Source organism: Rhinolophus ferrumequinum, chromosome 7, assembly GCF_004115265.2.
Source record: "Rhinolophus ferrumequinum isolate MPI-CBG mRhiFer1 chromosome 7, mRhiFer1_v1.p, whole genome shotgun sequence".
NCBI lineage: Eukaryota > Metazoa > Chordata > Mammalia > Chiroptera > Rhinolophidae > Rhinolophus > Rhinolophus ferrumequinum.
Genome location: NC_046290.1, coordinates 63,643,317 through 63,667,180, shown reverse-complemented (window position 1 = coordinate 63,667,180; position 23,864 = coordinate 63,643,317). Strand labels below are relative to the sequence as shown.

The window sequence follows — 23,864 nt, the reverse complement described above, 5'->3', positions numbered from 1 at the left end:
GTGTCCTAAGGCTTCAGACACTACTGGGGCTGAGCTGTAGGGCAGATGATAGAGTCCCCCTGTACCCCAGCCTCTGCCCCAGCTACCCAACCCCCAGGGGACCCTATGCACACAGATCCTTTGGAAGGTTCACTCCACCAGTTTACCGAAAACTCTACACCCACACTTAGAGTCTGAGTCAGAACACTTACATACTATACAAGGAGATTTAGCAATACAGAGGTCATGACTGATGTTGGCCAAAAGAATTTCTTCAGAAACTGATAAGAAAGTCTGATTGTATTGAAGTGAGGAGCGAGTAGGAGGTGAGTCAAGTACAGAAAGCAAACAGAACGCCCAGTTTCGTGAAACTTGTCTGTTAAGGAAAGGGCAGAGGCAGGAAAACAGGGCCAAAGGAGAAAGAAGGTCATGGTGGTTTTTAACAAGGGAGAGATGTCAACAGAATGACATGCTCGGAGAAGAGAGCCCACAGAGCGGGAGAGGTGAACCCTAGAGTCATACGGGGTCTCAGCTCCCACTCCCCACATAAGAACGCAGGACATGGTGAGGCCAAAAAGAAATACCCACGGAGCCATAGGTAGGGGAGTCATACCGCTATATTCTCGCTGGCGGCTGGGTTGGAGACACAGGAAGCAGAAGCCACAGAATCCGCAATCCATACTCCGCCACACTCCGCTTTTCTGCCAACCAACCAACCCCACTTGCTAACTGCAATCAGCTCTTGCTAGCTCAGCCACAATCTTCTTGCTAGCCCCCCGTTTGCTGCTAGCATAGCCACAGCAGTTATATTAGTGGCCAGTGGCTCACTGGTTACAGCTGGCGGCCAACTAGCCACAGCTGATGGCCATCCAATCACAGTTGATGGCCATTTACTACCTGAGCCAGCACCTTTCCACGTGAAGGCAAGAGCCTGGAAACTGCACTTCTGGCTCTGTCCCCACACCTAGACACTGAGAAGAGCAGGACTGTGAGGGGACAGGCAGGTACAAGGTGTACTGATGAACCTGGGCTGGGTGAGCGGAACGTGGCAGCCCTGAGGGTCCTGAAGAGACCCTGGGCCTCAGGGAGCGATTGGCCACAGGAGTCCGAGCTAAAGGAAGAAAAAGAAGGACGACACAGAGTGAATTCAGGAGGAAAAGCGAAGCGAAGTGTTGAGAAGTCCCAAGCCCTGAGCAGGACAGGGCCTAAGGTCTCCCGACTCCAGCACAATCTTTTTGTTGACAGAGATCTCACTTACTAGCTCCCTCTCCGTGACTCAGAATCTGTGTTTCTCATGTTGCCATTTAATATTAGTAATAATTAAAGCAGTTTCTGGGAGTCACTTTTCTTCCCTTGAGAAATCACACTATGCTTGCGGTTCCACCAACATGACAACCAGTGGGGATGTCCAGCTCTGAGCCAGGCCCCATCTCTCTGAAGATACCCTAGTTTCAGTAAAACACTTCCTGGGGAAAAGGATGATTCCAGTTCCATGGGGCTTTTCCTTGATTTGTGTATTTAACGTACCTGTACACAGAAGGGGTCAGACCTAGAACAGAACACTTTGCTGCACCCACTACTAGGCAGCAGGGGCTCCCCAGGGAACGGCATCAGATTTCCTCTGCCCTGTCCAGAGGGGACAACAGCTACTCCACCCCAGCAGCTGCCACCAGCAATGCAAGCTGTCTTGTCAGACTTGACTTTTCAGAGAAGTGCACGGCCAGATGGCTTTGTGAAATCTCCAGATTTTTAAATGTTGGGAACTAATTCCATGAAAAAGAATCACAACAACAAAACCCCTGTACAGCAAAGCAAAAGAGGCCCTGGAAGCAACCTCAAGACAGAGAGATGCCAAGTCAGAATTTCAGTTTCACTTCCTCTAACGAGATTTCAATGCATTCTGTTTCTTGAAAGATTCTGCTGGCGAGCACACTTTTAAAACCACATTTTAACGTTTTTTGTTTTCTGATTAATTTGCATTTTTAAAACCGTGTCTCTGAGAGGGCAAACAAAGACTTTATACTCTAGGAGGTCACTGCCTGCTCAGAACTTTCCCTGGGGCTGGTCCGTGTGCTTTGTGCTTCCCCAGAAGGTGATCTGACCCTGCTTTCTGCCAAAGGACAGGAACTCCTGAAAGGTCTGAGGACAGCAATGACACCCCGGGCCCAGCGACTGATGAGAAATACGAGTATGCATTCCTTGGCATCACTCGCTGGTGAGTCACACCAGAGAGGGACGACTTGAGGGCTGTCCCTTTAACAATGGAGCACGCTACCAGCCTAACTCCTCCTCCAGGGAGGTGCCTTTAAATGAAAGCCAGCCGGCTGGGCCTCCGTTTTACTCCTGAGCGATACCTGCCGTTGAGGAGCGCTCCCCAGGAGGCTGCAGCCTGTCACCATGGCCCAGGAGTTCGTGAACGGCAAAATCCATCCTGGGAAAGTAGTGGTGTTCATGAAGCCCACCTGCCCTTACTGCAGACGGACCCAAGAGCTCCTCCGTCAATTTCCTTTCAAACAAGGGACTTTGGAATTTGTCGATATCACAGCCACCGGTGACACAGAGCAGATTCAAGATTATTTGAAGCATCTCACAGGAGCCAGAACAGTGAGTCTGGGGTTTTGTTCTAAAAGGCTGGGGGAAAGACGCCCGGATTCCTTTTTCTTGTCAGGGCTGTGAAAGGGTAGCCTGTGCTTTTCTCTAGGACACCGCTAGGGCTCTGTCACTCAAGGCGCCTGGAGGGCTGTGCGGGGTGGGGGAGGGCGCCAGAGAGAAGACAATGCTCCCTCGAATGGGCCGCTGGACTGCTGGCCAACGGCCCCTCTTAGAGCCCGGGAGGGGACACAGCTGATTGTGCTGGGTGTCAGGGTCCATGGGCCGAGCAGTTGTCTGCAGTCACTGAGGAATCATGTGGAGTCTTTGTTTCAAGCACCACTGTGAAGTGGCAGTTTTCAGCCTGCAGGGCTGGCGCTGGAAGGAGGGGTGGAGGGGCCAAGTGTGATCCGTGCATCTCTGTAGTCCACATGGGAATCGTGTGCATGCTTTCTTCTGTGTTCCCGTGGCCAGGGGGGATTTGCTGTCCTTCAGTCTTCTCTAGGCTCTCTTTAACCTGACCCAATTTGGCTCGTTCTTCCTAGTCTAACTTCTCCCACTGGAAAAATCTAACGGCTCATCACCTGCCCCCTGTTCTAAGTTATGGGGTGTTTCCAGGCCTGTCATAGGAGGAAGTCCAGAGGCCAGAGGTCTGGCCCGGCTCTCACAGCGGCGTTGCTGTGGGATCTGGGGCAAGTCAGCATTCTGGGATCCTCAAGGACCTCTCTGGCTGCAAGACTGGACTACAGCTGACGACCTCCAAGTCCCTTTTGCTATGAACAGACGAAAGGACCATCTAAGAACCCAAGTCCTGAATCTGAAGTCTTCCTCTGCCTCAGCGCCCTCAGCTTCTTGTGGGGTGCCCAGCCAAGCAGATTGCCTGTATCAATTCTGGTGCTGGCTGGGGTGAATGGTGTCCCAACCAGCTCATCCACGTTCCCTTTCAGCACACGTTGGAGGACACCGTGTTGCAGGAGCACATATCCCAGTTCAGTTTTAGTTTGGCTTATAGGGCTTTCTTTGGGTTCTCAGTGTAAAGCACAGGAGGCTGTTTCTCTCTGCCTCTCCAGTGACAAATCAGCGTTCTGGTGCAAAGGGAGGCTAAGCATGTTATACCACTGATGCCAGGGCCCCAGCTGTGCAGCTGCAAGCTAAGGACTCTTATCTCTGGGAGGACCTGGAGCAGAGAACACCAGCAGCTGTATAGGCTGCCTGGGCCCTCAGAGGGAGAGGGCCGTGCAAGCACTGCCATGGCCCCCACCGTGATGAGCCCGTCTCTGCCAGCGGTTCCTAAACGTTGCTGCATATTAGAATCACCTGAGGGGTTTTTAAAACACTATCCCAATGCCCAAGTCATACCCCCTACCAATTAAATCACCATGTTGGAGGTGGGAACCCGGCCTCAGTAGTTTTAAAGACCCCCTCGGTAAAAGGGTACAAACTTTCAGTTATGAGTAAATTCTAGGGATCCAGTGTATAGCATGGTGATTACAGTTAATGATACTATAACGTATAGTTCAAATTTGCAAAGAGAGTAGATCTTATGTGTCCTCACCACACACAAAGATGTTAACCATGTGAGATGATGGATGTATTAATTTGATTATGGTAATTATTTTACAATGTATGTAACCATGACATTTGCATCTTACTATACATAAATTTGTCAATTATTCCTCAGTAAAGCTGGAAAAAAGAGTTTATTTCCTATCCAAAACAAATCCCCAAGTAATTCCAATTTGCAAAAAGTTTTGGAAGCTATGCCTCTCAGCTGGGCAGCATCTATTCTTTAGCAGGGAAGACAAACCTCTTCACGCATTCATTCAACAAATGTTTTTTTTCCATTTCTTTGTAAAGCAACAATTTTTCTTCTGGTGGCCTTTAAAGTTTGTTTTCTGAACTTTTAAAAATATTTTTCACACGTTCTTGAGTCCTAAATGCTCTTCTCCAAGGGGAAGAACAAATCCTTTCAAGTTGTGTGCTTCAGGGCCCCCAACAGTGATGGGTTTATATTTGAAGAGATTGGACACTTGAAAGCAGTTGCCATCTGTGGGGACAGAGCCAGGAGTGCAGTTTCCAGGCTCTCGCTCTCATGTGGAAAGGTGCTGGCTCAGGTAGTAAATGGCCATCAACTGTGATTGGATGGTCATCAGCTGGGGCTCGTTGGCCGTCAGCTGTAACCAGTGAGCCGTTGGCCACCAATATAACTGCTGTGGCTACGCTAGCAGCAAATGGGGGCTAGCAAGGAGATGGTGGCTGAGCTAGCAAGAGCAGATTGCAGTTAGCTCGGTGGATTGCAGCTAGCAAGTGAGGTTGGTTGGCAGAGAGAAGTGGACGGCAGGTTGCGGATCCTGTGGCTCCTGTCTCGTGTCTCCAGCCCAGCCACCAGCCAGAATATAGTGGTATGACTCCCCTAGCTATGGCTCCATGGGTGTTCCTTTTTGGCCTAACCATATCCTGCGTTCCTATGTGGTGAGCGGGACCAGAGACCCTGCATGACACCATCTTACTTATCCTATTATGACCTGTGTCACTGCAAGTAGTCAGAGCCCAGCAGGATGTGACTGCTTACAGGAACTCATGCCGTCAGTCAGGCCATGTGCTGGAGAAATCTGTTTTGGTTTCGCTATAGCCACAGCTCCTGGATCAGTGCCTTCCTTTATTCCTGTCTAAAAATCTTCTTTTCTGCAGGTAGATGTGAGTTTCTGACCTCTATCATTTTCCTTCTCTTTGAAGAACTTCTTTGAACTTTTCTTGCCGGGCAGATCTATGGGTAACAGATTCCCTCAATGTTTGTGTGAGAACGACTTTTATTTCTCCTTCATTTTTGAAGGATAATTTTGTGGGCTACAGCAAATGTTTTAAAGCACCTACTTCGTACTAGGCACTTGTCTGGACATTGGAAACATCTCCATGAACAAAACAAACAAAAGCCCCTGCCTCTGTGGAACTTACATCCTAGTAAATACAATACGTAAAATAGTCTGTTGGAACGTGGCAAGGGATATATCTGTGGAGAAAAACTAAGTAGGAAAGGGAGGTGGGCAGCTGGCAGCCAGGTACACTTTTACATGGAGCCACCGGGCATCACTGATTTGAGTAGGTCTCTAAAGGAGCGAGGCACACAGACATTTAGGGGTGTTTCAGTGGGAACAGCCGGGACAAAGGTCGGAAGTGTGCCTGACAAGGCGGCTTGTGTGCCTGGAGCATTGTACGCTAGTAGGACGGTAGGAGGCGCTGAGGTCGGGAGACAATGGGGTACAGGCTGGGAAGGCCTTTCAAGCTGTCACGACTGTGGCAGCGGATGTGAGACGAGCAGAGTGATGTGATCTGCATTAGGCGGGGAAGGATCACTGTGGCGCCGGTGGGGACAAGAGACTGCAGGGACACGGGGTGAGGGCTGACACGGAGAGACAGCAGGCTGTAGCTGCAATTCAGAGGAGAAACGACGGTGGTCTGTACCAGGGACGGAGCCCAGGATGTGGTGAGGAGCGAAGGGAAGTAGCGTTGAGCAGCGGCATCTGAGTAACCTCAGAGCACAGTGATGCCACCTAGCGGAGGCTGGGAGAAACCTACTCCAGGAGAGGAAGGGCCCTCAAATCACCGAGCTTCTTGATGGTGCCAGCTCTCTTTCTGCTTCTTGACAGGAACATCTCTCAGCTTCCTCTGGAAGGGAGAATGGGGCCAGGAGGGGCGGGCACTGAGGGTGCATTTCCTCTTCCTTCCTCAGCTGCATCAAGTTTCCCGTTTTGTCACCACAGCCCGCCCCCCCACCCTCCCCAAACACACACACACACTGTCTGGTGTTGCCTGTAATTCTGCTCCCTTTGGGGTGCCAGTAACTGATGGCTTTCAGGTGGTTTTGCTGCTTCGGAAACTAGAGGGTGTGTGAAAGTGGCCTTTCAGCTCTCAGGCGAGCCAGCTTCTTTGCCAGATGGTGTGCACAGAACTCCGCCTTGGAGACGGCCTGATCGCATGCAGGGCCTGGCTCAGGCATCTTGGGGTGGCTGGAGGGCTGTGGGTTTTCAAAGCCTCAGGTACCCTGGAAAGAATGAACGGCTGCTCACGGTCAACCTGTCAACCTGTCGTTTGCAAACGTGATCCCTGGAGAGGCAGTGTCAGTATCCCCTGGGAACTTATCAAACAGGGAGATTCTTGGACCCCCGATCCAGAGCTGCATCAGAAATTGGAGGGGGGCGGGGGTGAGTAGAAATCTGTGTTTTAACAAGCCTTTTGGCAGTCCTGAGGTGTTCCACTGTCTTAGGAGAAGACTCCTTGCTTCGCAGGGCCTTCGTTCCAACTGACTTCACTCCCACCCTCGTGGCCAACACCCTCCTCACAGGTGCAGATGAGTCAAGCTGTAGGAGCCGTGACCATTGCTCAATTCTTTTTGAAATGATAGAAGTTCAAGAATGAATACACCTCTTCCTTATTTAAAGCTTGGGTTATTTCTATTCCATTAGGCACTGCCTCCAACAGGAGTTCTGCAGTATAATTATGTTACGACGACATGAGGATTCTGTTCTATTTACTGTTACAACGGACCATAGCCAAGTGTTCCTGGGGAGACAGACGCCAAAGGGCCCCAACAATTTGTGGGGGAGCTTTATTTTTCTCTAAAATCTTGGCCAGCCCCCAGGGGAAAACTTAGGTTGCTGACCTCAGCTTTCTGTGGCTCTTCTTCCTTCAGCTGGTCACAGTAAAGCCGCCTTGATGGCACTTTGCATTTGCAGGGTCCCCACCCAGGCAGGTGGTGCTAGTGGTAGAGGCAGCACCTTCTGAGACCTCAGGAGACACACCCAGGTGTTCTCTCTGGGAGGCAGATCTGAATGCTCTCTCCCACACTAGGGACGCAGGAAATTGTTGTAGAAATGTGGTGCAGGATTCCTTTTGAAGGTTTTGGCCTTAATTTTTAAAGCCCACTTCCACCCAGACCCCCTTCTTAATAAAAATAATGTTAAGCACATATCTGAAATAATTCAGCCCTTGTTCTCACCTCTCTCACTTTTTAAAAAATTCACTGGAATTATTAAGCTTCCTGAGGAAAACCAAAAGCTATGAGAATATTCTTACCGCTTCTCTTTCACTTCTCCCGCCCCTTGTGGTATGCTCCTAGGGTTCAGGAAAGGACCTGCTTGCTTCTGATCACTCAGGTGACCTTTGTTGTGCTTGTTTCTTCACTGCCAGTTAGGCTTTCTGTAACATGCTGGGCCTGAAAGTTGTCTGGGCCAGAGTGGGAGAACTCCCTCCTCCTCCAGGATTCCAAAAGCCTATGGACTTCTGGAATGTGCCTGAACCACGCAGTGGGCGGGAGCTGAGTGTGACTGGATGGACGCATTCAACAGACGTCATGACTGCGTCAGCCTATTTGCCTTGGGGGACGTTGGGTAACCCACCAGGGCAGGTGTGACGCTAAAGCAGAGGAATGGCCCTGCGCCCAGAGCGAGCGGCAGCACTTAAACATCTGATGATGATGGGCCAGGAATTAAAGAAGGAGACTAACATACCACACCACCCCTTCCACAGTTGAGGACAGAGCCCATAATAGCGGGATGGCTATAAATCTGAAAATCGGGGACAGGGACCTAATGCAAAATTTCTCCAGCTGTATTTAGAAACAAACTCCTGCCTGGTTGCCATGGCTCTCAGGTGTGGTCCCAGCTGAACAGAAACCAGAATTCAATCCGTGTGGTCTAGCTGCAGCCAACCAAAATTCTTTCCTTGCAATGTGTCTCTGCAGAGTGAACATTTTAAATCACTTTGACAAGTTCGACCATCTCATGCACAGCATGCTCAATTTAAGAAAACATCTTGGCCTGAAAACATTCTCTAGTGGATAATTTTTATGCTTAGAACACAGTTCTGACCTGAAATATACAACGAGGAGTTTGCACAGTGATTTGAAAAGCTTTGGATCATGGGAACTATTTAGAGGAAGGATAAAATGTCATTCTCCCTAACCTAATAATTACATTCCTTAAATGTCCTGGTTTGTTTGCTTTTTTTCCTAGGTACCTCGGGTCTTTATCGGTAAAGAGTGTATAGGTGGATGCACGGATCTAGAAAAGATGCATCAGAGTGGGGAACTGCTGATGAGGCTAAAGCAGATTGGAGCTCTACAGTAACGATAGGTGAGTGACAGGAGGGGTGGTGGGCAGGAACACTGGGGGATGGTGGCATTCTACCGACATGTTTTCTTATACTCTAGGAAGGCACGCTGGCTAGGGAAAGAAGGATTTGGCATGATGTGAGGAACTATAATGTCATTTAGGAATTTCCCATTTTACAAAGGGATTAACTGTGTCAAGGGGAGAAAGCTTTCACTAAACTTTCATTTAACAAACATTTATTGAACATTTACTATGTGCCAGACACTACTAGACACTGGGAATATTGTGATGAACAAAGACTATAACAAGGAGCTTATATTCTACAGAGGTAGACGTACCAAAAATAAGTAAATAGTTCCTGAAACAAATGAATAGAATGTGATAGAACGTGGCAGGGGGTGGGGAGCAAATTTAGTTAATACTGTGTTTCGCCGAAAATAAGACCTAACTGGAAAATAAGCCCTACCATGACTTGTCAGGATGACATCCCCTGAACGTAAGCCCTAATGCGTCTTTTGGAGCAAAAATTAATATAAAACCCGATTTTATTTTTGGGGAAACATGGTAAGGTAAAGGAAGGCCTTTCTCAGAAGGGATAGCTGAGCTGACAGCAGGTAAAGATGAAGCAGAAGTGTTTCCGACAGAGGGAATAGCATGTGCAAAGGCCCTGAGGTGACAATAAGTATAGAATACCCAAGGATTAGAAAGCAAGCAAGAACAGACTGAGTGAAGTGCAATAACAAGGAAGAGTAGTAAGAAATGTGGGCAGGGGCCGGAGCTCACAGCTCATGGTAAGCAATTGGATTATACATGCAATGTGAAATCAAGGTAATTTTGCTTTACCTGTGTTCACACTGCAAATCAATTCAATCTAATCGGCTTCCCAAACAACAAAACATAGTTTTCTAAAGGTGATCCTTGGCTGAATGGAGAACCTTAGGGTGATGAACTCTTTAGAAAGGAACCAGGATACTTTTGGGGTCTGATGAACTCCCCTGTCCCCCAGCTCTTGTTAGTGCTAGCTAGCTTCTAACTAGGCCAATTCTACTGACTCATACACAGAGAGACTCAGTGGTTCTTTTTTAGTCAAAGGAGACATTTGTGGTTCTTCAAACAAAATGTTCCTTGAGGGGTATTTCTGGCCCACTAGTTAATAAGTTACCCTTGAGCAATGGGTATGTATAATTTATGGTGGTTACTCAGACTAGCAACAGAGATTAAAAAAAAAGTTCTGAAAAAATACAACGGAATCCCGTTGAAATAAAAGTCAATATTATAAACATATTAAGCGCAATTCTACATTATCACGGCAGGTGAACACTACCTCTGTTTGTGTTAGCTTTCTTATCCCCTTGCACTAAGGCACCCAAAACCCAATTAATTGTGGTGCCAAATGTTTTCTATGCGAGAACACTTCTTAGCAGTTTAGGTTTAGGTTAAGAATGGGAGAAAACTAATGACTTCCCTGGAAAGATGGGAAATATATAATTTCCCCAATGACCTCTGTGTTAGGCACTAGAGTCGCCCATATTCACGAGGCCTCTTTATTTGCATTGTCCTTCAGCATTCTATGCTCTCTGTATTTTGCTGGTGACTGCATCTCAAGGCCATCTGTAACTAATTGTGTTTAAATAACAAGATTTAGTGTTCTGGTGATGAAAGGGAATCAAGGGGGAATTCACCTTTCCAAGAAAATCCAATTCTTTGTATTTTTTCCTAGCAGAGCAGACCCCAGGCTGATAACAGCTGGATGTCGTTACAAATGATGGCAGCATTTCTTGGTGGATGGATCTCGGGCTACCTTTACCCAGCTACAGCAACTGAAAATTCTGAAATATGTAAACCACAAAAAAGGGGAGGGGGGAGATTTTTGGCAAAAACAGACTTTCCTTGTCTTGACTCAGTATTAAATGGACCCACTTGCCCCAAGCCACAAGTCTGAGAATGTTGATGGACGTCTTGGGTATCTTCTGGATTGGCCTTTGGTTTCCAAAAGACCATGACTAGTTATGGCTCAGGATTCACTCACTGACCCAAAAAGTTCTTTCTCTTTAGCACATGGTTCCTACTCTTCTTCCTGTGCTAGGACTCCTCTAAGACAGGGTTTCTCAACCAAGTTTATCCCAGGCCACCTAGAGATGAATCTATAGTTGGTTTTCTTCTACTGCCTGAAAATGATTGTTTAACTTTACAGAGTTTGTATTACGAAATCAGTAGGTATTTTGAATGTGCTTTTACAAACTACATCTGTCTCCCTAGTCACCATCCCCTACCATCCTATCTGGAGGTGAGAATCACTGCTCTGAACCAGTGTTTTTAACCTTGACAACTCCCAGATCTCACAGGAATTGTTGTACACTTCTGTGAAGAGTGTGAGGACCCAATGTGAGAAACGCCACATGAAAAGTTAAGCACAGTGGGTCTTCACTTGGTGCTACAGGGACCAGAGGTACAAGCACAGATGCTGTGACCGTGTGGTGACACTGTGATGTACGATGATCATCCAGGTTCTCCTGAACAAAGGTGCATTCATTTGTTTAGATTATGAACAAGAGTAAAACATAAAATTTAAAACATTTTTATAGAAAACTTGCAACCCCCCCAAGAATATGTCTGTGAAAGTACCCAAATTTGAGAAACACTGTCCTAAATTATTTTCTCTCCTCCCCCCCCCACTCTATGAAAACTGAAGGAATCCCTCATTGTGAAGTTTGTTCTAGAATTGCAAGATAAAGTTCATTTCCTTTGGCCGTCTCTCAATGTCTTTTCTAACGAAGAAGTAGTCACAGATGACACAGTGATATTTGTCCATTTTCTATGTTCTCGAGACCTTAAGGAATGCTGTTACTGTCAGATACATCGATGTGAAGCTTTATTCATGTTTGTCCCTGCCACTGTAAATAAAGGCACGTGTTATTATCCTTCACCGAGTACAAATGATTGATGTGATTTTTAAATTTCATACTGAAATGACAAATCATTTGAATATGTCAACACTAGCCTACTGAATAATGTTTGGGTTTCATTAATAGTCTTACTCCTCTCATATTCCATCTTTCCATTTCTTACCTAATACCCTTGTACGTTTGTCCTCCTCTCCCTTCCCTTCAAGCAGACCGCTGTGGATTGCGCCTGCGCTCCGGTTACGGTTACGGTTATGCACCGCGCAGCCCCAGGACAGCCACCTTCCGGAGGCTGTGCGGTGGGCACCCTGCAGTCCCTGACCCACACCAGCCCGCCAGCCCCTGCTTCCTTCACACTCTTGTACCCTTCCTGCTCCCTGTTTCTTCTCCTTTGTTCTACTTTCAAAGTCCTCCTTCCAGGCCTGGTTTGCAGACTGTCTCCCCTATACCTACCCTCTCTCCTCGCTGCTTCTGTGAGGAAGCCGTCGCTCCCTCTTCTGTCGTCCTAAAGCACTCGGCATTTGGCTACTTGACCACTCTCTTCGGGTTGTAATAATCACCTGGACTGGTCTCTTGCCAGATTCAGAAATACTGTATTCAAAGCCACGCGCCTTAATTTAAGCATCTTTGTCTGCCCGGTTTCTAGCACCTTAGTTCTATTTTATCCAAGCAATTCATGCATGTGGTTTAAAATGTCACGCAATACTAAGTCTTTCCTCCTCCACACCTCCCAAACCCCAGTCCTTGCCATACGTTTATGTTTCATGGGTATTGAAGCCTATTTAGAAATACTGCAAATTGTATTAGGCCTATATAAGAGTGTACAACAGGCATAGATCTATTTAAATGAACACCCGGGTGGGTATCTGCCTCCTTGGTTAAGAAACACAGCAACTACATAACAGAGTGTTTCTAAGGCACTCGAAAAGGACCTTGGAGGCCACGTGGTCCTTCCAGGGCATCCCCATCCTCCCTCCACAGAGGAACTCTAGCTCATTTCTGTTGTAATCATTCGGATGCTTCTCGTTCCAGTTTTACTCTCTATAATACCCCTAAGCAATACATTTTGGTTTTGAAAAGCAATAGCAAACACCAATCTAGCTGAGCACCAACCAAGAAAGAGCAATATTATCACAATCAGATGAACAATCCCAGGAGAAGATAAACTGAACAGAGAGGCTCAGCTTCCCTGGAGTTTACGAGAGGGGTGCTCCTGAGTGAGTCCTTGGAAACACCGGATCCCCGGTGGTCCAGGAGGCTATTGTGTGAACAGGTAATGGGCAACCCCCAGAAATACGGTCAACAGAAGTTGGCTGCTCTGCCTCTTCCGCTTCCATGGTCCACTTTCAGCTTTCAGGAACATGTCAAAGCACACACCACCCTCATCTAAGCCAAGTGTGTGGCGTGGAGAACAGAAATGTCATCTGCACAAGGCAAGCTAAGAACAGATAAGGATCTGCTTCAGGATCATTTAGGCTTTCTATCCTCAGGTTTTTTAAAAAAAAGATACAACAGGAGAGCCCTCAACATGGATTATTACACTACTCCAATATGGACTGGGTGCCCTCTACATTGGGGCACCGCTCTCTTCCTGGGATCTCCCTTCACTCATCCTGGGGATTCCATTTCCCTCTCTCCTCTCCTGGGTCGGATCTCCTGTTTCCCGTAGCGTACACACACACATATATGTCTCTATACAGAGGGTGCCAAAAAAATGTATATATATTTTAAGAAAGGAAAAAACTATTAAAATTACGCTGATGGTAACCACTTTGAGCATCTCTTCTAATGGCAGAAGTCAAATGTGACTTGTATTTCTCTTTTGTTACTGGTATGTATTATTACAATTTTAATACAATTTTTTCCTTAAAATGTATATACTTTTTTTGGCACTCTCTGTGTACATTATCTATATCTATATATCTATATATCTATATCTCTCTACTGCTACAATAATGACATAAAATTGTAAACTGTACTAGAAGCTTATTTCTCTCTCTCATAACCGTCCAGAGGCAGGCAGGTAGCTTTGCTCCATGAAATCACGTCAACCCAGAAGCTGTACGCACCACTTCTGCTCACATCCCATTGGCTGCACTTAGCTGCAGGGGAGGCTATGCAGTGGTGTCCCTCTTGCTGGCTAAGACGAAGGGATGTTCATACCAAAAGAAATTAGGGGAAAATTTGCAAGCTGTGGCTTTCTCTTTTGTAGTCTTCTTTTTCATTTCAGAGAACCGTGTATCCTCCATTGGTTTTAAGAAAGAGGGAATGGGAAATAAACTTTTTGAAACTTTGCTAGTCTGAAAATACTGTTATTCTACCCTCATATTTGATGAAGGTAGTTCGTCTGGTTATAGCTCCTAGTTGGAAGTCATTGTTCTCCAGAAGTTAGAAGACACTGCTCATGGTCTTTTGCTTTCGGTGTTAAGTCTGAAGCCATTCTGATTCTTGATCCTTTGTGGATGACCTGCTTGGTTATCGTTTGTTTTAGACTCTGAAGCTTACAAAATGTTCCTTTTGGGCCCTTTGCTTTGCAATATCACAGTGATGTGCCTTGGTGAGGATGTATTTTCATAAATTATGGGGGTTACTTGAAGGTTGAGGGCCCATTAGGAATTTTATTAGATTATTTTATAGCTACTTTCCTTCCCTCCATTGTCTGTGTTCTCTTTCTGGAACTCTTAGTAATGACATTGTCCTTTAATTTTTTCCATATTTCCTTTGCTATTTTCTCTCGCTTTTTTTCCTGAAGGATTTACTCGTCTTTACCTTATTTTTTTCTATCGAGTTTTTAATTTCTGGTATCATGTTTTTAATTTCTGAGAGCTGTTCAATATTACCTGAATGTTCCTTTTTATAGAATTGTTTCATAAATGCAGTATCTTATCTCTTTGAGGTTATTGTGATTTTTTGTTTCCAACTGTGATTTTTTTTCTTATTTCTAAGAGTTCTCTTGTTCTTGGTTGTTTCCTTTCTTTCCTTGTTCTTGTTTTATGGATGCATTTTTTTAAATCTCTCAAAGGATACTAACTATAGTTGGAGCTTTTTGAAAAGCTGTATTGATTCCTTTATTCTCTCTGTTCCCTCTGAGTCCCTGTTTTCTGTTTCTGCTTTATATTTGAAGGCCTTCCAATGTTCTTCACAGAGCACTTGAGATCTAGTTGTCTGTAAATATTGAAGAATGATGCAACAAAAACTGATTGGAAGATTTATGTGCATAGACTGGGCTTGTCAACTGGTGGGCTTCACCATAGAGTGTTTGTTCAAATGTCACCTTCTAAGCAAGGCTTTCCATATCGCCCTATTTAAAAATTTCACTGGCATTCCCTGTACCTCTTCCTTGTTTTATTTTTCTCTACAGCATTTATCACCTAATATATTGTATACTTTACTTATTTTGTTTACTGTCCATCTTCACCACTAAAATGTAAGCGCCTTGAGGCCAGGAACTTGTATCTGTGTATTTACTGCTGTATCTATAGCATTGAGAAAACTACCTGCATATAGTAGGCACTTGATAAATGTTTGTTAGGTGTATGAATGAATGAATGAATGAATGAACGAACAAACAAATAAATGATCAGTTGCAGATCCCCCAAGTGTTAGTTCCTGGACCTTTTTTTTTTTATTTTTTGAGCCATTCACTTTCTCACAGCTGGGGGGGATTGGGCCTTGCCTCCATTTCTAGCTGCCAAATAGGGGAAAGGGATTTGGCAGTCCCCATGGTCAGTGTACGGACTCTCCTGAAATCTCCTGTTTTCTGCTGGCTCCTGGTGGAGTAATTCTGTGTGAAATGCAGGGATAGAAAAGACTATCATCCCAAGAACACTGAGAGGTTGGCACAAGAGGATGGCTGAGAAAAGAAACAAGAATAACCAGGCAAACATTCGAACCAAAGCTCTATGCCTGTTTACTTTAAGAAGCAAGTGATTCAATCTCCTGTGTATGTCTCATTTTAATAACTGCCTTCAGTCTGCTGCTTCCAGCCTGGCCCCTAGAGAGGGACAATGGCAATCATTCCTCCCAATTCAAGGGTGTCCAAAGATGGCTCCGAAGGGGAAACAACTGCCAGCGGTGATAAACGGGCTTGGGTGGCCCAGACCACACTATTCATATCCCCAGTGAGTATTATTAGGCCATTATCTTGACATTTGGGTATAAGACAAAGCTATGCTCCCTAATTCACTGCACCATAACAATTGTTAGCAGGTCCTGGGAAATATTTTAAAGAACTAGGCTCCTGAGACAGTTTAAGTAAAATTCCTTTCTTATAATATTACTAGTGATCTTTTCTTATTAAATACATTGAATTGAAGGGGCCAAATTTAATCTTACTAATTAGTGGAAGAGAATTCTGGCTTGGTCCCTTTAAGCACCAGCGGTATTTAAACATGGGTCTGAATTTATGCACAGATTTGTATTTCCCATCCCTAGGTGACTTTTCTGGTGAGCTGTGAAGAGCTGAAGAAAGGAGACAAGGCGAGGTATTAGGAGAGCCAATGAAAGCCAAAAACTTTGTATAACCTTTCTGGGTTGCATCTAATATCCCTGGGGCTTTCTTCCCAGTGGTTCTTCCTGACCCGTGGGGGTTCTCCCCCCCCAGCTAGCAAGGCTACAGCCTTTGGGTAGCACCTGCAGTTCAGCTTCCTCAGGAGAGAGCAGAGCAACTGCCTTCTCCCCTTTTTCGTGTGCCTTGTGAAATTTGGAATACTTTGAACATAAAATTACAAGTTATTTTTAAGGTGGGGATTTTGCACCTTTCTTATTAATCTTTTAAGTCACCCTGAGGATGGGTATGCATAGATGTTCTTTAACACAATCTGTCCTGGGTACTAACTAGAAGTGTCAAACAGGAACCTGAGGATCCACTCTGGGAATGGAGGACCAACAACTCCTGGGAAGGCCAAATTCAAGAACTCAGCTGGAAGCTGTGCCCACAAAGTTGTACCCCAACATCTATAACACATGAAATGAGAGACAGCAATGACACAAGGGGCAAGAGGGAGAAATCAGGATTATTTTGTTGTTTTAAGGTATTTATACTACCTGTGAACCAGTATAGTGTTATTTGAAAATGGACTTGGAGTAGGTGTAAATGTATATTGCAAACTCTAGGACAACCACTAAAAAAGAGTTTAAAAAAACTGATACATTACGAAAGAAGGAAAAAAATGGAATTATATAAAATGCTCAATTAAAACCACAAAAGGCAAAAAAAGAATGAAAGACAAACATAGGAATAATGAACAAGGGCAACAAATAGAAAGCCGTAACAAATATGGTAGATATTAATCCAAATATATCAATAATCACTTGGACTATCAATGGTCTAAATACACCAAGTAAAAGAAAGAAATTGTCAGAGTAGGTCAAAAAACAAGACTCAACTATATGTTGTATACAAGAAAGTCACTTTAATGTAATGACATATAAAGATTAAAAGTAAATTGGATGGGGAAAGATACACTATGCAACACTAATCAAAAGAAAGTAAGAGTAGCTACATTAATTTTAGGCAGAGCAGACTTCAAAGCAAGTAAAAGTACCAAGGATAAAGAGAGGTGTTACATAAAAATAAAAGATACAGTGTGAGGGATATAAATGATAAACGTCTAAGTATTACTTTGTCTTGTGTACCTGAAACTAATAAAAAAATAAAAAAATAATAAAAGATAAATTCTCCAAGAAGATATAACAATGCTTACTTAACATGTATGTGCCTAACAATAGAGCATCAAAATACATCAAGTGAAAACTGATAGAACTGCAAGAAACAATAGATGAATTCACTATTATAGTTAGAGACTTCAACAACCCTCTATCAGACATGAACAGATCAAGCAGGCAGACAATCAGTAAGATAGGATACAGTGGAACTCAACAACACCATCAACCAACTGGATATAATCCACATCTATAGACCACATCCAGCAACAGCAGAATAAACATTCTTCTTAAGCTCACATGGAACATCCACCAGGATAAACCACATTCTGGCCATCACAAATTTAAAAGAATAGAAATCACACAATGCTCTCAGACAATAGTGGAATTAAACTGGAAATCAGTAACAGAAAGATAACTGGAAAATCCTAAAACACACGAGGATTAAACAACACACTTCCAAATAACACATGACATGAGTCAAATAAGAACTCTCAAAAGAAATTTGACATGCTTTTGATCTAAATGAAAATGAAACGACAACTTATCAAAATTTGAGGGATGTAGCAAAAGCAGTGTTTAGAGGGAAATTTTTGTCATTGAATGCATATATTTAAAAAAATATCTAAAACCAGTTATCCAAGGTTCTATTTAGGAAATTATGAAAAGAAGAACAAATAAATCCAAATAAAGCAGAAAAAAATAAATAAAAAGTAAAGCAGAATTCAATGAAGTTGGAAATAGGAAACCAATAGAGAAATCAATAAAAGTTGGTTATTTGAAAAGATTGGTAAAATCAATGTCAGGCTAACAAAGAAAAAAAGAGGAAGGACACAAATTACTAATACCAGAAATGAAAGAGGATACAGCACTACAGATCCCATGGACATTAAAAGGATACTAAAGGAACACTGAACTCTGTGACCACAAATCTGATAACCTAGATGAGCTGGACCAATTTCTTAAAAGATACAATTTGCCAAAATTCACACAAGAAGAAGCAGACAATCTTAATAGACATATAGATCTACTAAAGAAATTGAGTCAATTAATAACCTTCCAAAACAGAAAACATCATGCCCAGATGGATTCACTACGTAGTGAATTCTGGCAAACATTTAAGAAATTATACTAATTCTCTACTATCTTTTTCAGAGAATAGAAGCAGAGAGACTACTTCCTAACTCATTCCTCACTCCCTTCCTTCATTTCTCTTTTTTCCTTTCTCTCTCTTCCATCGTTTCTTTTTCTATAACTTTAGGCATATTTTATAGCTCATGTGACTCACCCATTTCAGTTGTACAATTCAATGAGAGAACATTTATCTAAGCTTCACAGCTGCTATAGGAACTGGCCCTAAAAACCTGAAATCACTGCTCCAAGGGTAGATTTCTATGGTTTTGAAGCAACGTGGATTGAATTCAAATTCTGGTCAGGCTATTTCCTAGCTGTGTACCTGTGGCTAAGCAAATTTCTTCAGTTTGCGTTTTTACTATGAGAATTAAAAATTAATGAAATTAATCAAATTAAAATTAATTAAAATGAAAGAGAATTAAGAGAGAAACCTTACTCTCTCGCTGTTGGGGTTGAACGCGCCCTGCATCCAGCTACTTTTCTGACTACTTCATACCAGGATATGCTGATTGTTTTCCAGTCATTAGCCTTGGGTTACTTACTTCAAATATTAACCACAGGGGTGGTGTGTTAACCAGTCATAACATTTGAAAACTCATGATCAAATAAGACCTTGGAATAGTTTCCTAAGAAGGGAGTGGAAGGAAGGGGATGGCGGTAGAGGAGGGGTGATAACCTTGATGACTCCTTGACCTTGGAGTCAGCCTTTCAAGGAAGCTCAAAGAGTGTGTCTCCCATGGACATATCCAGTTTTGTTTACCCACAAAGCCAGCAGTGTTGCATACCTTCAAAGGAGCTTCAATTCCAACCTTAGCTGGATTATTTTACATTTTTCTTAGAATGTTTATGGAGGCTGTTTGCCAGTTGGTAGGGCATGTGGGCTTTGGAATCAGGTCGAGGTTCTTCCCAGCTGTGCCATTTATTAACTATATGGCCTTAAGCTGTTCCTCACCGTGCTCATTTTGGAACGAGATCCTGACAGCACCTGGCTCATAGGGTTGCTGGGACAATGTGATACCAGTCACACTACTTACAGAGTGCTGACTCTGTGCAAGACACTGGTTTCAGCACATTATGTATGGCCTCATTGACTCCTCCCAATGAAACTATGAGGTTGCTATGAGGCCTCTCTCTGGCCTTTGTTTGCTTTTATAAAGAAGCAAACAAAGGCCAGAGAGAGGCCATTTTACCCGTCCGAGGTCATGTACGTAGTAAGAGGCAGAGCTGGGATCTGAATCAATTCACCTGGGCAGTCTGGCTTCCTCATCCCATATTTAATCATCCCAGGAGACTCCTTTCCTGTGCTACATTGTCGCTTCTAAAGGCAGTAACACATGCAAAATGCCTGGCACTTAGTAAGTGTAATACACGGTAACATTGAAATAGTAAGTAATGCTTCAATTTTCCCAGCCCCAATCAGTCTATGAAGTTGATATAAACAGTAATAACAGAAAGTTCACTCAGTTACAACTCTGCCTGCAGGACACCAGTCCCTGAGTTTCTCGAACTTGTTCCTGGGTGTCGAAGAACGTGGCTCTCCTGTCCTCCCACACTTGCCCCTCCCTGAAGGGCCTGCCTTTGAAATCCCCTGAGGGTGAGGCCTCACCAGCTTCTGTCGCGAGTGTTCTCTGTGCCCCTCCACAGGGCCAAACCACCGGGTCAAGTTTCCTGGTTCCTAAGCAGAAATGGGCACCTGGGCCATAGCAGTCCACAATGTCAACTTGGAGTCCAGGAACTCTGATGGGTACCCCATCACCTGCATCCTGTTACATACAACAGACATAACAGTTTCTTAAGCAACTATTATGTTTTGGAAATGGTGCTAAAAGACATACAAAAAAGAAGATATAAGCAATCAGTATGTCCAGACTGGTGCCCTATAGCCGCTTAGGAACCCCTGTTGTCTACTAATACTAAGGCCCCATACAAGATCAGCCTTTCTTACCATGTTCATTAAAATTAGTGAGGGTTATAAAATAGAAAGTTTGGTTGTTGATGGTGGTTGTGGTGGATGTGGTGGTGGTGTGTAGCTTAAGAAAACACCCCAGGCAATTCTTGACTATTTACTTTATGTAAATGCGCATTTTTCCATTTGAATTCTTGCCAAGGAAGTATCTTAACTTTTGCTTTGAATCTCGTCAGGGAAAGCATTTGAACCTCTGGGGGTGGGGGTGGGGGGGCATTGCAGCACTGTCATCTGCCTTCCTCACCATTACCAGGGGTTCTCAGGGATGTAGGTCTGTCCTAATTGACTCTGAGGCAATTTATTCCTCAAAGGAAGTCACCATAAATTTAGAAAGCCACCCTTACTTTTCTTCCAACCAAGGGAAATAAGGCCCAAGAACAACGATGTTCAATCACCTCGGTGACCACGGGGGGGAGAATTAGGTAAGAAATTACCAGGAAAGTCAAATTTATGGTATACATGAATTTCAGGAAAACTGAAACTGTGGGAATTGGAATTAGTTTTCTACAGCCTTAGACTTACTAAAAGTGAGGGCAGAAGCAAGCTACTTCCAATCAGGGAGGAGGAGACAAGCACTCAGAATTTGGAAGCAGGCCTGGGTGAGGGGGACAGTGGCTGCTCAGTAACCCCTGCTACCTGCGATAAGCATTCCTAGGGTTTCACAAAACTGGTTCCACCAAACTTTGTCCCACAGGCCCTTTGGCTTAAAAACATTTATTTATGACTGTGCTCCAATATTGCTCCCAATTCTTACAGGGAACCTGAATCATTTTTTAAAAGTCAGAAAACAAAAAGGTAGACAATTTTCAGGAGGGAAGGAAGTATATTCTGAGATGGAGCAACATCTTGTCATTGTAAACAAGATAGGCACTAAGTCATAGTTCTCCCGAGGATCCTATCGGTCCGAGTTTCCAACAAAGGAAAGGGGCTGAGATCCCACCTCCTTCCCACTTAATTTTTAAAAATAAGTAATATATCGTGGCCACCAAATTGCATGCTATTTTCTTTAATGGGAGTAAATAAGAAAGCTCTTTGCTCTGAACATGTAAGAGAAGGTCAGACACTCTCATACTAATGCTGATTAGCTCATTGCTGAACATTAATCGATAACAGTAGATCAGAACAACTAAGATCTTGAGAACATAGCCAGCTACATGCCAGGAAAATCATTTGCATGAAGTTAAAAGATCATTTGCATACAAACACTATTCTTAACACCGGTAGCCAGTTCCCTTCCTTACGTCCAGTAAGAACTCTTCTGTGCCCGCCCCCAACTCATCTTGCTGCCTAACCGCCAACAGACTCCCAGGCAGAGGTGTCCCCACAGATCATTTTGCACATGTTCTGCATCCCCTCAATGGTCCACCACTTATCACTTTTCCACCCCTATGTTCATCAACTTCCCAGACAGCCACCCTAGTCACCAGGTCCCACATGCCAACTGACCGAGGCAACTCCCGACACAGGGCAAACTGAGCTTCACGTGTGAGCACACTTATTTGCATTTGAAAGTTTTGATCACTGTTCCAGCTGAGGCAATCTGGACTTTTCAATGCCATTTATTTTATACACACAATCTATGTCCATCCTTGTGCTTGGTGGAAAGTTGGGGATGGGGTCACAAAGATAAATCAAGACATGGCCCCTGCCCTCGAGTTATAGCCAAGTAGAAACCACCAACACATAAATACTTAAAATGCAGTAAATGCCATAACAAAGGTATAGAATAAAAAGCTAAGAAAGACAAATGCAGAAGCAATTAATTCTTCCTGGGAGAGTCATGGAGAGCAAAAGAGACACGTGGTTTAAGTTGGGCTTTACAGGATATGCAGGAGTTTGCAAAGTAGATAGGGAATGGGAACCCAAGCCAAGCCATTATGAGGTGTGCAAGTACATAGGCAATCTGGGTAGACAGTATTGTGTGTCAAGGTACAAAAGACAGAATATGTTAATGAAAGGCAGTGAGGACTGTGGAGGTTCTTCTATAGGCAATATGGGTCTTCTAGAAGAGTGTGTTCCCAGATCAGATTTGTATCAGAAACACAATTCCCATGGAACTGTGGGGGCTTTCATGAGCTTAGTAGCCTTTACTGACAATTTGGGAACCTTTTGGGGGAAGGGTTGTATTACACGAGGTGTGATCAAACAATACGGTGAATGTTTAAATAAAAAAATTTATTACAGTAAAAGACACATTGCCATTAATTCCCCTCGCTTCGAACACACTTATCCCATCATTCTTGCCACTTTCTGAAGCAATTCTGGAAGTCCTCTTTGGTGAGTGTCTTTAGTTGCACTGTCATGGCTGCCTTGATGCCCTGAATTCATTCAAAACATTTACCTTTCATGGTCATTTTGACTTTGGGGAAGAGCCAGAGGTCGCATGGTGCCAGATCCGGTGAATAAGGTGGATGAGGACACATCGTACTGTTTTTATTTGACAGAAATTGCCATATCAGAAGCAATGTGTGACACGGAGTGTTGTCATAATGGAAGATGACTTACGACACACTGTAAAACACACCCTCTCTCAGCCATAGCTCACACCTGACTGATGGCACCAAACAAGCTGAAACGTGTCACACACTAAGGTTCCACACACCGCTTCCCGTATGGAAGATCCCTGCCTTTCTATTGCATCGTACTCAGCAGCAGCATTCACTGTATTTTGTGATCACAATGGAAAGGCTCCATGTCACACATCGCTTCTGGTGCGGCAGTTTTTTGTCAAATAAAAATATTACGTGGTGTCCTCATCCATCTTATTCACCGGATCGGGCACCACGCGACTTCTGGCTCTTCCCCAAAGTCAAAATGGTTCAGGACATGGAGGCAACCACGACAATGCAACTAAAGACACTCACGAAAGACGACTTCCACAACCGCTTCAAAAAGTGGCAAGAACAATGGAATAAGTGAGTTTGAAGCGAGGGGCAGTATTTTGATGTGGATTAATGGCAATGTGTCTTTTACTGTAATAAATTTTTTTTAAACATTCACTGTAGTTTTTGATCACACCTCGTATAGTGCACACTCCATCCTCATGTGATGGCTTGTCTTTCTCCTCCTCCTATCTGGGCTCCTCGGCTCTGGAAAGTTCCAACTTCGTAACTATGCAGAGCAGTTTCTCTACTTCTCAAAAGACTTGGCACAGCCACCACTCAAACCTACAGGGGACTCACTTCTATGCTCAATAATTAGCAAAGCATTTTTCTAAATAAAGGCAGTTATTTTGTTAAGAGACATTCTGGTAACAGCTCTTAAATATAATTTTCTATATAAGCTGTACTGTAAATTTCTTTATCTCATCACACACATATGAATCATCTAGACTACCAATAGTATTATAAACATTTTACACATAATGGAAACTATCTGTGAAATATAATTATGCTTGAGTAATACAAAGCAGTATTCCCAAATTCATTCCAGCATTTTAATACACAAGATAAAATAACTACAGAACACTGTGTTAAACTTGTTTTTTTAAAAAAGGTTTATTTGTTACAAAATGTTAAA

At 43.9% G+C, this 23,864-nt stretch overlaps 1 protein-coding gene across 2 annotated transcripts; it reads left to right on the top strand.

Moving 5' to 3' along the window:
* The first annotated feature begins 2,277 nt into the window (after positions 1 to 2,277).
* GLRX (glutaredoxin) lies at positions 2,278 to 11,604 on the top strand. 2 transcript variants are annotated; one of them, XM_033111070.1, is made up of 3 exons: positions 2,278 to 2,583; positions 8,580 to 8,699; positions 10,399 to 11,604. In XM_033111070.1, the coding sequence occupies exons 1-2, from the start codon at positions 2,377 to 2,379 to the stop codon at positions 8,691 to 8,693; spliced, it is 321 nt and encodes a 106-aa protein (XP_032966961.1). In that variant the 5' UTR covers positions 2,278 to 2,376; the 3' UTR covers positions 8,694 to 8,699; positions 10,399 to 11,604. The 2 variants fall into 2 exon arrangements, with proteins under 2 accessions (XP_032966961.1, XP_032966960.1); XM_033111069.1 differs by having other exon boundaries at positions 2,282 to 2,583; positions 10,402 to 10,524.
* The last annotated feature ends 12,260 nt before the right edge of the window (positions 11,605 to 23,864 follow it).

Coding starts and splice junctions, on each gene's coding strand:
- GLRX (XM_033111070.1), top strand. CDS start 2,377: ATGGCCCAGGAGTTCGTGAACGGCAAAATCCATCCTGGGAAAGTAGTG. Junction 2,584..8,579: donor ATCTCACAGGAGCCAGAACA/GTGAGTCTGGGG, acceptor TTTTTTTCCTAG/GTACCTCGGGTCTTTATCGG.